General features: G+C 38.3%; 1 protein-coding gene across 1 annotated transcript in view; it reads right to left on the bottom strand.

Moving 5' to 3' along the window:
* FSTL4 (follistatin like 4) overlaps positions 1–15,670 on the bottom strand; it is a 490,942-nt gene that overhangs the window by 327,056 nt on the left and 148,216 nt on the right. The window contains exon 5 of the mRNA XM_084635901.1: positions 6,897–7,145. Within this exon, the coding sequence (XP_084492027.1) occupies positions 6,897–7,145 (249 nt within the window). The remainder of the gene's footprint in view (positions 1–6,896; positions 7,146–15,670) is intronic.

Genomic DNA, 15,670 nt, shown 5'->3' with positions numbered 1-15,670 from the left:
ATGAAAGCTTAGTGGAAAGCCATCAAACCCTTATTCCCTAGAAAGAGGTGGGGTATCCTTTTTTTGGGGATGGGGGTGAAAAAATAAAAGCATAAGTCTAAGGTAGGAGAGCGATCTCTGCCTAGGAAACTAACAGCTTTGCATAAGAAATAGAATGACCCAAATCAGGACACAGGCTGTCACAGAGACTGGTAGTAAGAAAAAATGCTCGGATGAAGACGGAGTTAGTTTAGGACTTTAAATATCCTTTATTTTCCCATTGTCCAGATTCAATTCCAGTTGCGCATTCAGCCTCCTAGTAACTATAATAGTACAGGGTAAAATGCCAATGAGGTACTGTGAATCAATCAACCTGTCCTTATACACTGCTATCTCCAAAAGTAGCACATCTGAGCACTTCACAGATCAAGAACATAGACAATTTTTTTAAAAAATTAAAATAAAAATTAAAAAAATGAAGAAACCAACATCTTAGACACTATCTTAGACACTTTGAGTAAGTGAAATGTGGTTGATCTGTAGTTATGTGTAAAGGCCATCAAGTCTGACATTTAGATAATTGGGTAAACTGGAAGACCATAAGGATTCAATCTATAGTGTTATTCAGATACTGCTACTTGGGGATTTTAATCTTAATTGAAGAAGCCAACAGGGAAAAGCACCTTGAAGAAGTCCTCTGTCAACGTAATCTTACTCAAATAATTTAAGTATCTACTTATGTTGATTATAGAAAACAAATAGAGAGCCCTTGCAGACTGACTGAGATAAACCTCATCTCTAGTTCAAACAGACCATTTTGCACTTTTAGGCTCTCTTCTCCAGTCCCTGAGATGGAACAGTGCAAACAGCTAAATTTATTATTCCAGTATATACGTTTATCAGCCTAACAGTTTATTATTATTAATATTCTTGTGATCGTAGAACGGCGCAATCTCCGCGAGGGCTGAAGGACTGATCGATCAAGGTGATCAGGCTGAATATTATTGTGCTACGTGTTGTGGAAACATACATTAAGAGACAATCCATGCTCCAAAAATCTTGCAGTCCAAACAGATAAGACCGATAAAGGATGGATTAATGGAAGCATTATTATTCATGGTCTACAGATGGAAAACCAAAGCACAGAGAGATTAGGGATGTAACTGCATTGCAATCGGAGGTGTGACTCCAGCACATGTGACCTACCCAAGCTAGCTGTGCTCTAGCTAGCTCAAGGGAAGCCACAGCAGAATGGGCAGCAGCATAGGCTATACAGACCCAACCAGGACCCTGAGCATGTATGTACTCGAATGGCTAGCCCACGATGCTGCAGCTGCCCTGCTATGAGGTACGTCTACACAGCAATCGCTGGTTTGATTGCTTCTTGTGTACACATACCAAAACTCATTTTAATCTAGGTAGCCCAGCAGTGAAGCCATGGGAGCATGCCACACCTTCACTTACTATTGGTACAAAGTTAGCTTGGGGAAGTCAACAACATGCGGCAGTCACACCTCCGATTGCTGTGTAGGGATACCCTTGCCAAGGTTACATGGGAATAGAACCCAGGTCTTCTGCCTCTCAGTCCAGTGTTTTAACTATAAGAAGAAAAGGAGGACTTGTGCCACCTTAGAGACTAACAAATTTATTTGAGCCTAAGCTTTCGTGAGCTACAGCTTATTTCATCGGATGCATTCAGTGGAAAATACAGTGGGGCATATTCTCTGTGTATATAAATCTCCCCACTGTATTTTCCACTGAATGCATCCAATGAAGTGAGCTGTAGCTCACGAAAGCTTAGGCTCAAATAAATTGGTTAGTCTCTAAGGTGCCACAAGTACTCCTTTTCTTTTTGCGGATACAGACTAACACGGCTGCTACTCTGAAACCTGTTAACTATAAGAGTATCCTTCCTCTAATGGTAAGTGGCTCTTTATATGTTTTGACTGGAGAATTTTGTTTCCGAATATCTGTAAAATCTATTTTTTTTTTTTGCTTGTCTTGTTTTTTGCCCAGGTGTGAAAGTTTTTTCACACAACTCCTATTCGCTGAAGAGTGACTCTAAACATTGCTCCATTGCTGAAATGTTTAAGGGTTTCTTGAAACCAAAACACAAAACTATTTCTTTCTGACATAATTTCATGGTTTATTCAGAAAACTATTCAAGCATGACACGGTATCATTAGATATAATGCAGCCATTGCAAGGACACTGATTACTGAAATAAGAACTCATTTTCTTTAACAGTATATAAAATTAAGAATGACTAAAAAACTGGTTCAAAAATATCATTTTAAAAGGGCAGACTATATGCAAGTATGAAAAAAAAAATTCCAACAACTTTCTAATGAGGAGGGAGAAGTATAAGGCCTAATTTTAAAGCTGCAATGAGCACTTGCAGCTGCATTGGCTTCAATTGAATTTGCCAGGGTTTAACACTTTGGGAAATAGATCACGAGCTCACTTGTTGAACCTGCTCTTTTTTAGAAAGTTAAGAGACACTATGATACTGTGTTTTCCAAACTGAGTATCTCTAATCTTGTAACTGGCTATGCTGTATGTGGGACTAGAGCACAGGGAACGGATATTCATCGCAAGGACAAAGTATGTAACTTGTTAATTACTTTGGCTCCCACTAATACGTTATTGAGGGAAAATGCCATAGATCAATTCATTCCAGTACAATATTTAATTAAATAAGGATCAGCATAAACTCCATGAGTAGAAACATTCGATTACTCTTCTAGGGCAAAATGAGACATCAGCTTGTTGCTGTTGCCTTGTTTCCCGTATTTCCAAAAAGACATCAATAAAAATGAAGCTTTCAAAAATTAATTTGTATGCGCAAAGTAGTTTGTTAATGGTTTATTTTCTGCAAATGAAACAGAATCAACAATATTTATAGAAATAGACCTAGGCAGATTCAAAAAGTTTATAAAACAAACTAATTCCACTGACCCACCTGTATTTTATTCTTGTATATCTGCCTTTACCCTCTCCCTTTTCACTCTTACTATTTAAAAAAATAATTCTGTCCCTTGTAAGACAAGATAAATTGATTTTGAGGCTAATTAGCTTTTAATGATAATGCATCACACAAGATGGGAATGGCAGCCATTTCTCCCTCATTAAAGATGGAAGGATAGCCCAGTGATTAGGGCAGGGTACAATTCCCTGCTCTGCCACAGAATTCCTACATGGCCTCAGCTAGTCACTTCGTCTCTCTGTGTCCCAGTTTCCCTTCTCTAAAAACTTCCCTAACTCACAGAGGGGTTGTGAGGACAAAGACATTAAAGATTATGAGGCATTCAGATACTATGGTAAGGAGGGTCATAGAAATACCAAAAATAGACGTATTTCTGCCATTGAATCAAACTTTTTTTAAAAAATACCCTTTACTATTATCATGTACAAACACTTATGAATAAACAAGGGGTGATGAATAGCTCTGCAGACATTCAAATACTTCTGAATATCAAGTGTCCAGTGATCTAAAGCTAAAGGAATTATTCTCATACTTGACCACCTAATTACCACTGGGAAATCTGGAACACCCCACTCTTCTTTCTTCTGGTACCCGGAGCTACATTTGATAAATGTAATTTTCAGCTACACTTTATATTCAGTCGTATGTGCTCTGTACGGCATGTCACATTATATTGGAAATAATCTGTGATTGCTCCCAGTACATTGCGTTATATCACATGGCTTCTGCTAGTGCAATCTCACTTGATTTGTGACCCTGCGGCACACTACCTAAGAAAATATGCTTTAAAAATCATGGAGCACAGCTCCCTTCAAGATCTGACCCATTGATAATAATGGAAATATGTTTGGAAGGAATTGGCTGTAGTTATGAATAAGCCAGTTGAGTATTTATATTTCCTATTTGTGACTAGACTCTTATTTAACATCTTTATAACTTAATTATGGTAGCGTTTAAAGGCTGACCAGGGCCAGACCTTATTGTGAAAGCTGTTGTAGAAACAGGGAGTAAAAGAGAGCCGACAGACAGCTTATCGTCCAAACCCTTGATCCTACAAATGGATCTGTGTGGGGGTATCCTTTGTGCCTGTGTGAAGTCTCATTCACTTCAATGGGGCTCCACATGGACATAATGGGTCCAACAATGCAGAACTGATTGCAGGTTGGGGGTGTAATGTATGAAACAGAAATACCCATATTGTTCAGTTATCTGTACCTACAGTATGAGTTATTACAGAGCCGCTAAATCTTTACTTTAAACCCATTCTAATCCTTTTGATAATCATGCTGCAATGACCAATATAATAATCTCCCTAAATTTCAGGCATATCAGATAGAAGGTAACAGAGGAATTAACAAAAGAAGAGAGAACTTGGTAGACTAGTTGTAGAAAGGGTTTTATAATGCCATCTGACCTTCATTATATTTAAGCAGCAGTGTGAGTTATACCTCTAAACCTCTCCCTCTTTTCTCAGATTAGTTGCTCACACCAACTCTAATTCTTCGTTGGTGTAAACTGTTATCAATCCACTGACGTGAATGGAGTTGTGCCAATTTGCACAAGCAGATAATTTGGTCCACTTAATTTTCTTTCTCCTTTTACAAGGAATGCAGTTTGGATGGCTCATGATGATACTGGGGAAGCCAGATATAATCCCTGATATGGAAGGCAAATTCTAAACCGAACATTTATAGTTGCGCTCTGACAACAGTTTCCTAGTTGGTAGATAGCTATCTTCCTACATGCTGGTTTTCACAATGTTTCTGTCTTGAAAATTTCACAGGTTAATGAGTGGAGAAGTACAGTTTCCAAAAGAGAGATTGTACAGCAAATCTAAATAAATACAGAAGAGACTACGCCATTAAAATTAGTTTAGAGCAACGCAAAGCTGATTGGATACACAGACCCAATGTCAGAGCTGTTGTAAGCAGGGACAACACCGTTAGGACTGGAGTCTGCCTACAAAATCTTCTTAGAATTCCTAATTTCTCTCAATTCAATTCCCCCCCATTTTTATGCTATCCCATAATTCTTAATGAGAGTTATACATTCCATGCATTCCAGGTAGGGCTGAAACTGAGAGTTGGTATAGGTACTCATTATGAACGGTCCCTGTTGTAAATCGAAAGGAACAGCTTTCAAGTCAATGGAGTCATGCTGGTATAAAACTAGCATGAAATAGAATCAGGTCCTTCATCCACATAATTTGCTTTTGAACTGGTCCAATTGAATTCAGAGGTTAACTTGTATTAGACATACAACAAAACTGTCAGAAGTGGCCACTTGTTCCAAGTGCCTCAACTTCTGGATGCCCAACTTGAGACACACTGGTCCTGATTTTTAGAAGTCCCGGATACTCGCAGCTTGATGTAACAGACCATTTGAACGCCATTTGCAGTAATTATCCTGCAGAAACTGTTTCTTCACAGTAATTATCTAGAGGTAGGTTCTCTGATCTCTGTCAATTAACCAGTTTCCAAAAACTTCAATGATATCTAAAGGAACGCCAATGAATCTGGAGCACTGCATGTATTCCCTGCTGCATTCATGATTTGCTCAATACCAAGGTCACTTCTGATTGAACTTGGAAGAAAGAAAAAACAGAAATCACAAAGACGATGAAGGACAATCCTAAGTGGGGGGTCTCTGGAGGAGAGTTCCATTTGTGTTAACTTTAGCTCTTGCCACTAATTCTGGTAGAATCCAGATTTTAATTGCTTAAGTGAATTGTTCACGTCCTGCATTTTGGCTATGTCAGATTTTTCTGCAGGGGACAAGCATTTATTCAGCCACGCAGCTGTTCCAAGACTGATATCACTGCTTCTGCCACTGTCAGAACAGACAACATTTGTGAATAGTGGTGTGTGCATTATAACTGATAGGGTCACTCTGTCTGTGGGAGCATCTCACTCCAGAATGCCTTAGCCTTAGGACATACTTCACTTTTTATTGGGCAGGTGTATTTATGAGTTAAATTGACCTGCTAATTATTACTCTCATCTTGTTCAGCCTTGGTCATGACAGCTTTAGCCTATTATTTCTCATATATACACTCACTATTTCCCCCCATCCCTCTCATCTCATCCCACTATTTCTTCTTGTCATTGCTGGCACAACAGCAGTGATCCAAATGGCATGGAAGATAATTAATTGGATGTATAGCCAAATACCACCAATACAATTCTTTCTTGATTGTTGCTGAAACATCCCTGGCACATCCACAAATCCTCTAATTCTCACCTACTGTGGAATCCATTGCCAAAACCCCAATAATGTGGGACACTAAGTTTCCACATTCAGTTATATGAGAAAATTATGACTTTCTGTTCCCCTCACAGAGCACTTATGATTTCCACTTCAACCCTTATGTAACAAAGTGTATTATTTCTAATGTGTTTGTCCCGTTCAAAGCGTTACAAAACAAATTCCATAGTAAAGTGTTATTACATTTGAAATTGTTAAGTACCTACTGACTACAATGCATACAATGTATACAATGATGTGCATTATTTACCAGTCTGATTTCATTCTGGGTAACAATGCTCATGGATTTAATAGCTTCATAAAGTGTCGTGCCAGAATAAATCACCCTCAAAAAAAATCCACTTCAACCCTTATGTAACAAAGTGTATTATTTCTAATGTGTTTGTCCCGTTCAAAGCGTTACAAAATAAATTCCATAGTAAAGTGTTATTACATTTGAAATTGTTAAGTACCTACTGACTACAATGCATACAATGTATACAATGATGTTCATTATTTACCAGTCTGATTTCATTCTGGGTAACAATGCTCAGGGATTTAATAGCTTCATAAAGTGTCGTGCCAGAATAAATCACCCTCAAAAAAAATCTCTTAGAAATAATATGTAGCACACAGTCATTTATCACAACTGAGGTAAGATGGACACATATAATAAATGATATCCTACCTTTGAAGAAACAGTCCTTGCTGTGGATAATGTAGATTTTCTTCCTCTGCAAGCATGAGGCTCGGTGGAGTTCACAGTGATTTTCATAAAATTTGCCATCAGATCCACAGACTGGCATATAACTGGGCTTGCAGTCTTCTAGGCATTTGCATTCAGGCTGATTAGTCTCCTTGTTCACAACACACTTACTTCCCCGGCCACAGTATTTTTTTTCGCATGATGCATGTAGGCCATCTTGCCCATAAAGCACTGAAAAAGTAAAAAGCTTAAACATTAACTATATTTCCTTAACAGAATTGAACAGTTCTTTTGTTTTAGCATGTACATTCCAAGCTTATAGAATATAAGGATTCCAAGGATACATAGGCATCCTATGGACAATATTGCATCTGTGATACAGAGAGTATCTTCATACACAGGCTAGCAGTTTTACAGCCCCCACTGAGCAATGCATTAAAGTGTGTGCTTAAGTGGTTTGCTGAATAGTGATTGGCATAAGAATGTGGTTAAAGGTAAGCATGTGCTTTGCTGAACCATGGTCTTCAGTTACTAAAACCTATACTATGTTCATTCTGCAGTTCTGATGTGGTATTTTAAGACTTTGTTGGGATTATATTCTTCCTTCCCAACTTAAACATTGAAAAATTAATGTCTATTGGCCTGTATAAGCATCGATGACCAAGCTAGATGTGGATCTTTTTTTCTGGTAAAACTAAAGGTTCTTGAATTCAAAGAAGTCTACTCAGGTATCACTCACTTGGGCCCTCTCATCTGACACTGGCAGAACCCACAGTGGCTATCAGTGACGCAATTAAGACTCTGAGAGCTGGTGAAAATTAAAAAAAGAAAGAAAAAATGTGTAGGACCGATCCATAGCAGGGGTCAAAGATTAATCATTTTTGTGTAGGGTGGAATTAATCATATTAATGTGCTAGCTTAACTTTGTGGCAGATACTTTGGTTCACATTGGCTGTACCGTATATTAGGGGTGGTTAGTTCTTTAACTTCATTCTAGTATTTTGCATTACTTAGTTATATGCAGGATAGATACCTATTGGCAGATCTCTTATAAATGTATTAAATAGATATCAGTAAAGAACTCACTCTACAAAAGCAAAACAGATATTTATTAACTATTAGTTAATCCATTGCTTTTATATCATAATAAACAAATCACTCAGATACTCTAACCATGCAAACCTCCATTTAGCACCCCATGTACTATGTGCCAGACACACTGGTATCCTCACCTATGCTGGCTATCAGCTTCCTACATGGGTGACATTTTCAAAAGTGCTCAATGTTGACCTAACTCTGCTTCCAGTGAAGTCAATGATAAAATTCCCATTGACTTCAATGGAAGCAAAGTTAGGCCAATACTGAGAGCTTCTGAAATCTCTCTCCTGCAAGGAGTCTCATCAGAGTCAATGGAATTACTAATGGAGTTAATTGCTTCCCAATATGAGTGAGGCCATCAGCACCGGGCCCTATGTAAATATAACAATAAATAATGTCTACTTTCTTTTAGGTATTAGCACAATATGATGAACTGAACATTACTTGTATTTTCTATTGTTTTATGTTATTATAAGCCTAGGAAATTTAATTCTAGGCTGTAATAGCACAGCACCTAAAATTTCTGCACTGAAGGGCTTACAACAGACCTATTATTACTATAATTTATAGAGGACAGGATATTTTGAAATAAGCCACTGTACAAAGAGTAATAACTAGCATTATACTCAATTATGAGTTTTGGAAAATTAGAAGATTACTGTGCTGCATTAATTGCAATAAGCATAACATTGAGAATTACAAAGGGATGTTGCAGAATGAATAATTAAAAAATGAAGGTAGTTTGGTAACCAATGTTTCACTGCAAGCTTTAATTAATCTCCCTTGTTGCCCATTTATGATTTCCCAATACTACATGCTGATAGAAAATGCAACAGTGTTAAAAAGCAAGACCTCTGAATCCATTGCAAACACCAAGGGGTTAAAAATAGTTGTACAAAATGCAAGTCAAAGTTTCCACATGTAACAAAACCCATTTTTGCTTGCTCCTTGTTAAGTTTTTGTTTTCATCACTGAAAACTCGAAAGGAAAATAATCTGTTATTGGAGGATTAACTATTTGACTCAATAACTCATTAAAATTCCTACACCTTGGCAGGCTAAGAAATATTGACTTTTTCCTGACCCATAATAAACTAGAAGGCCAAAAGTGTCTCTGGGCAGTTTAAAAAGTACAGTCCCTCAGAGGGAGATCAGAATATCCTTTATTCACTTCACTAATTGTTCAGCATGTCTCTTCAAACTATTCACAGCAATACACATATTGTGACCTCTACATGACCTACTGTCAAGGTCATCTGTCATTACAGTATCTATTGTTCATTTGTCAGAACAAAGGTTGCGTGAGTGAAGAAACCCTCTTAAACTTTCATTATTATAGTTGCTTGGCTTGTTCAAAAGAATGTGGCACACTAGGAAATGCATATCAGCATTTGCTGGTGCAGTTTAAGGTAAAATATTTATTTTAGATTACATTTTTTGTGTTTTGTTTGTTTGTTGATTCAGGTAAGATCATTGATCTCCCACCCCTTCTACAAAAATCGGAACTAAATTAGATCTGTTTCTATGCTTTCTTCTTCGATCCCAGATATCCTACAGAGTGATCACCCACACGGAGTCCACAGGCATTCTTTTGCAGGATGGAAAAGGTTGTGTTCCTGCAAATCCTGGTTGCTCGCTTAACACGGTAACCTGTCCTGGATTGTGTGGATGTGCTGGGTTGTGGAGGGGATTTTAGTAATGTTAAACGATCCACCCCTACACACACACACACCCATCCTTCAGCGAGGCTAGATTTCTAACTAGTACACAAAGCAGAGCTAGTTACTTTGCTCTCTGGTATATATTCTGCAGTGTGTTGCTAACACTAGCTGGGAGCTGCATGCTGCCCTTTTTGAAGAAAAAGCACACACTGCCCCCATTGCATATTTATTCCCCCCCCCCACTCTCTGCCCCAATCCATCCTGAGCCATCCTTCACTACTATAGCCACTCTTAAAACATAGTAGCTGTGTGCCCCGCCCACCTCATCATTATGGCTGGATAGGCAAGGACAAGATTTCTACCTTAGCATCAGCTTGATCTTTTTTGTCTTTTGTTGGTTTCTCTCATAATATCTGCGTTCTTGAAAAACAAACATTTGTGTTCCCATTGTAATGCAAATATTACTGACCTTTAATGCTGTGATCAAGTTTGGGTAAGTAACGATATATATAAGACCTCTAGGTACCTCAAGTCTTGCCTATTCTACATACAACGAAATGATCATTTAAAACATTTCTGGCTTTTGTTCATGGATAGATTTATGCCATTCTACTGGCCATGGAATTCCTGATGGTAACTTTTGTGCAGGCTAGATTCCAGTAACTGCTTGAACCCCCCTGTGGTCGATTTAGTGAGTCTTCACTAGACCCACTAAATCGACTCCCCAGTGGATCCATCACCTCAGTGGCGATCCCCGGTAAGTGTAGACATACCCTAAGTTAACTTAGACAGCACTACTAATAAAGAATAGTTATGACCAAGATTTAGGTCCATCAAACATGAGTAAGTAAACATTAAGCAGTCATGAGATAAGAGGGAAGGTCCTCTTATGGCTTAGTAACTGGTTAAAAGACAGGAAAAAAAGGGTAGGTATAAATGGACATTTTTCAGAATGGGGAGAGGTAAATTGTCATGTCCCCAGAGATCTGTATTGGTACAGTGCAGTTTAACATATTCATAAATGATCTGGGAAAAGGGGTAAACTGTGAGGTGGTAAAAACTGCAGACGATACAAAATTACTCAAGATAATTAAGTCCAAATCAGATTGCAAAGAATTACAAAGGGGTCTCACAAAACTGGGCGACTGGGCTAGAAAATGGCATATGAAATTCAATGTTAGTAAGCGCAAAGTAATGCACATTGGAAAAAGTTTCAGAGTAACAGCCGTGTTAGTCTGTATTCGCAAAAAGAAAAGGAGTACTTGTGGCACCTTAGAGACTAACCAATTTATTTGAGCATGAGCTTTCGTGAGCTACAGTAGCTCACGAAAGCTCATGCTCAAATAAATTGGTTAGTCTCTAAGGTGCCACAAGTACTCCTTCACATTGGAAAAAGAATTCCAACTATACATGCAAAATGATGGGATCTAAATTAACAGTTAACACTCAAGAAAGAGATCCTGGAGCCATTGTGCATGGTTCTCTGAAAACATCCACTCAATGTGCAGCAACGGAATGGAATGTGAGGAATAATTAGGAAAGGGACAGATAAGACAGAAAATCATAATGCCACTATATAAACCCACATCCTGAATACCGCATGCAGATCTAGTCACCCCATCTCAAAAAAGATATATTAGAACTGGATAAGATACAGAGAGGGCAACAAAAATGATTAAGGTTATGGAATAGTTTCCATTTGAAAAGAGATTAAAAAGACTTTTCAGCTTGGAAAAGAGATGACTAAGAAGGGATATGATAGAGATCTATAAAATCATGAATGGAGAAAGCGAAAGTGTTATCTACTCCTTCACATAACACAAGAAACAGGGATCACCCAATGAAATTAATAGTCAGCAGATTTAAAACGAACAAAAAGAAGTACTTCTTCACACAACACACAGTCAACCTTTGGAACTCGTTGATGGGGACGTTGTGAAGGCCAAAACTATAATGGAGTTCAAACAACAATTAGATTATTTCATGGAGGATAGGTCCATCAATGGCTATTAGCCAAGATGGTCAGGGATGCAACCCCATGCTCTGTGTGTCCCTAGCCTCTGATTGCCAGAAGCTGGGTTCGGACAATGTGGGATGGATCACTTGATGATTGCCTGTTTTGTTCATTTCCTCTGAAGCACCTGACATTGGCCACTGTCAGAAGATAGGATATTGGATCATTGGTCTGACCCAGTATGGTCATTCTTATGTTTTTATGAGTAGGAGGATCTCAGTCATACAAGAGGAATCCTCACAGAAGTCACCAATTGAGGCGCTGGAGCAATGGTCCCGGTGGCACAAAACTTTTGCTTGTTTCAGCTGTGATATTCTCTTCCCCTTATTTATAATTGGAAAATGAATATTTATTTGCATTATAGTAGCACACAGAGACTCCAATCAGGAGCAGGGAATGACTATGGTAGGCAATGTAGAAACATAAGGGAAGACAAGATCCCTGCCCTAAAGACCATACAACTGAGTGCCATAGTTTGGTCACAGGGAAAAACTTTTACATACAATTTAGTTAAATCCTTGCAAACAGTGCTGCAAAATGGAAATCCTGAAACAACCTTCAGTGTAGCAGCGCTTGATACTTTGGTTACCTTTGCAAATGGCTGCAAATTAAGTATTTGGTTAATGATAATGATGCCACTGGGACATTTCCCTACTTAGGAAATAATGCACCAGAACTTCAACTGTATAAGTCGGCACAATGCTATTGAAGTCAATGATTTGCATTGATTTATACCAGCTAAAGACTAAAACAAATTTAATGTCATGCTAATATTTGTAGGTTTGCCATTCTCAGCAATTAACTTAATTGAAGGATTATCTAACTGAAGGGTCCACATGGGGAAGCTACTGTGGTGCCCCAGACTGTGTGGTGCATCCCATTACATATTCTTTAGCAGACAGACTTTAAAGATAAAGGCTTAAGATACACTGAGCAGTCCAGAAGCCACATGGAGGATTTTAAAAGACATTCTTAATTAATTAGCAGCTAAGGTAAGTAAACGTCCCCCATTAAACTTTTGACCTTGGTCATCCAGTGTAAAATCTTTCTGAAGTCTCAGAATCACAGGACTGGAAGGGACCTCAAGAGGTCATCTAGTCCAGTCACCTGCACTCTTGGCAGGACTAAGTGTTATCTAGACCAGTAGTTCTGAAACTAGGGGTGCCGCTTGTTCAGGGAAAGCCCCTGGTGGGTCGGGCTGGTTTGTTTACTACCACGTCCGCAGGTTCAGCCAATTCCAGCTCCAACTGGCAGCGGTTCACCACTTCAGGCCAATGGGGGCTGTGGGATGCGGCGGCCAGCACGTCCCCCGGCCTGCACTGCTTCCTGCACTTCCCATTGGCCGAGAATGGCAAACCGCAGGCAGTGGGAGCCACGATTGGCCAAACCTGCAGAGGCGGCAGGTAAACAAACCAGCCCAGCTGGCCAGGGACTTTCCCTGAACAAGCGCACCCCTAGTTTGGGAACCACTGATCTAAACCATTCCTGACAGATGTTTTTCTACCTCTTCTCTTGCTACCTCTTGTGATGGTAATTTAGAACACACTTCATAACAACCCAAAGAGCATTCAACTGTAAGTAAACATTGAATTTCCATGGCTCGTCAGCTAAGAACTGTGCTGTAGTAGGGCCAGATAATGCTGGAATGGCATACTGGCACTTTTGCCACCTGGAAGACACCATTTTGTTCTCAAGCATGCAAGGTCACACCACATGTAGAATGTCATTTGGTAGAGCAAAATGGTGTCCTCTGCACAGCATGATGCGTGCAAGGTCATGCTGGCGGAGTTATTCCAGTTGTTGCCCGTTCAGGACTACACCATTGCTTAAAACACTGAACTTCTCTGCTTTTGAGACAAGAATGAAAACTGGGATGTAGTTCACTAATTAAACAAGAACCCCCTCAATATTTTTCTTTCACATTATGAAAACTGAATGAATTTCCCACTCCTACAAGGATTATAAAAAACAATAATGGAAAAGGTAATCAAGTGAAACTACCAGCTAACTGCTTGCAGTATTTATGAGCCCCACAGCACTGCATGAAAAAGATATAATTCGTTTAATTTATTAGTCATAAAGAAAGTAATTTACCTAGGTTAAAAAATGATCATCTTGTAAAACAAGCCACTTTTCAACACTAATTAAATTTACCAAACATGGCCAGAGACTAAGGAGTTATATTATATTAAAGTTAGTCCGATGAGAAGTGGAACTTCATTTGTCTCCATCAATGACAAGATTCTGTTCCTCAAATGGGGTTTTGGCTGGAAACGTGAGAAGTTTGGGATTCTGACTGAAAAACAAAGGCCAGATGTGGTTGGTAATACAGCTGCAGTTCAGGAACTGTGTCAAGTCCTTTAACAGGGTTTTGTTTATTTCAAAATAAAAAGTTAAAGGCAAAATGAAGATGTAATTCCTATCCTCGGACTTATGAGGCTATGCATTCTCTAACTACTGATTAATTCATGAAGACCGAGGCCCTTTCTGCCTTTTATACATTGTTGAAGATATTACAAAGTACAGTCAACTTTTCATAATTTTCCCATCCCTAAACCCTATTCCTTACTTTGGCAAAACTCCCAAGGAGTTCAATTCAAAGTTAGTTTGAATGAGGAGCAATATAATAAACTGGGCATCATCATCACACCCTACATTAAAGTCACAGCAAAAAATAGATACATTATATCAGGCTTTGGACCAATTGTAATTATGTAATTCTGCACCTGTAAATCACAAAAATGTAAATTATAATGTTTGCATAAATAAAAAGATTGCAAATTATTTGAGATGAAAACTGGACTTATTAATATCCATAGACACACTTTTGGAAGTTGTTAACTATTCCTGATTTACAATGTGGGAAACAATGCCACAAATCGCACAGCAAGTCGCTGTCAGAATAAAGATTATTTACTTGGTCTTCCTGGTCCTCAGTTTTCCCTTATTTAAAAGGGGAACTATCGTATGTTCCTGCTTCAGAGGTAGCGATAGGAACTCAGTGATGTTTGCAAAATATTATGTGATTTAAATGTATTTTTATTGTACCTGCATGAAAATCAAATCCTCAGAAGTGCAGGAACTACTACAGTAATTTCTTACGAACCAACCTGGTTTGTCCTTTAGATCTCATGGGAATCTAAAAAAACTAACAAAATTCATTCAGCCAGTGCTGAATTATGTGTCTGCATCATTTCTGTTTGGAATATATAGAAGAGGTGAATTATTTTTTTCTTTTTTAAGAAAACACACAGAAGCCCAACACAGCAGAAATTATCTGATAACAATTTAGATGAGGAAGATCCAACACACATATACTGAGCTGTGTCTAACCATGGAAAATTTACACCCAGAAAAAATTCATTTGAGAAAACATAAGCAACCTTAATTGCAGTGGTTTTCTACTACTAGAATATACTGGATAGAGGATGTAAAGGAAAAAAAATATATAACCTCTACTAAATAAAAAACCTGCAGTAAATCAACAGTTCATGTATTACTTCACTGCAGTTTCAAGTTCAGATTTTTTTGTACATCTTGATTGCTACCTGTAATAATCACGTACTATCTAGTCCTGCAAAAATATGATCCCATCTCTATTAGATATTAATGTTTTGGGAAGAATACAGATTGTAGATACATTTGTTGCTTGGAACTTCCCATACACTTGGCTTAACATAATTTATTTTACTTGTGCTGATAATAAAACTGCAAATACCACAGCATGGGACCTTCCACCTTCTCTGACTAGCGCATATATATCGTATGTTCATAGGATAATTCACGCATTGAAGTAATATCAGTTCAGACATATGCAAATAACACTGCCTCCTGTTCAGCTAACAAATATGCGTATCCAGTGTCATCGCTGCAGTAAAATGAGTGTAAAGCAATGGGCAAAAATTCATTAACAATTTGCATAACTCTTTAAGCAAATCTCTTTTTTTGCATTGCATGCCTATTATGAAAATGGAGCAGCAGCAA

This window comes from Lepidochelys olivacea, assembly GCF_965140295.1.
Source record: "Lepidochelys olivacea isolate rLepOli2 genome assembly, chromosome: 8".
NCBI classification, from domain to species: domain Eukaryota; kingdom Metazoa; phylum Chordata; order Testudines; family Cheloniidae; genus Lepidochelys; species Lepidochelys olivacea.
Note: the sequence above shows the minus strand (reverse complement) of the source record. Positions and strands in the feature narration are given on the sequence as shown.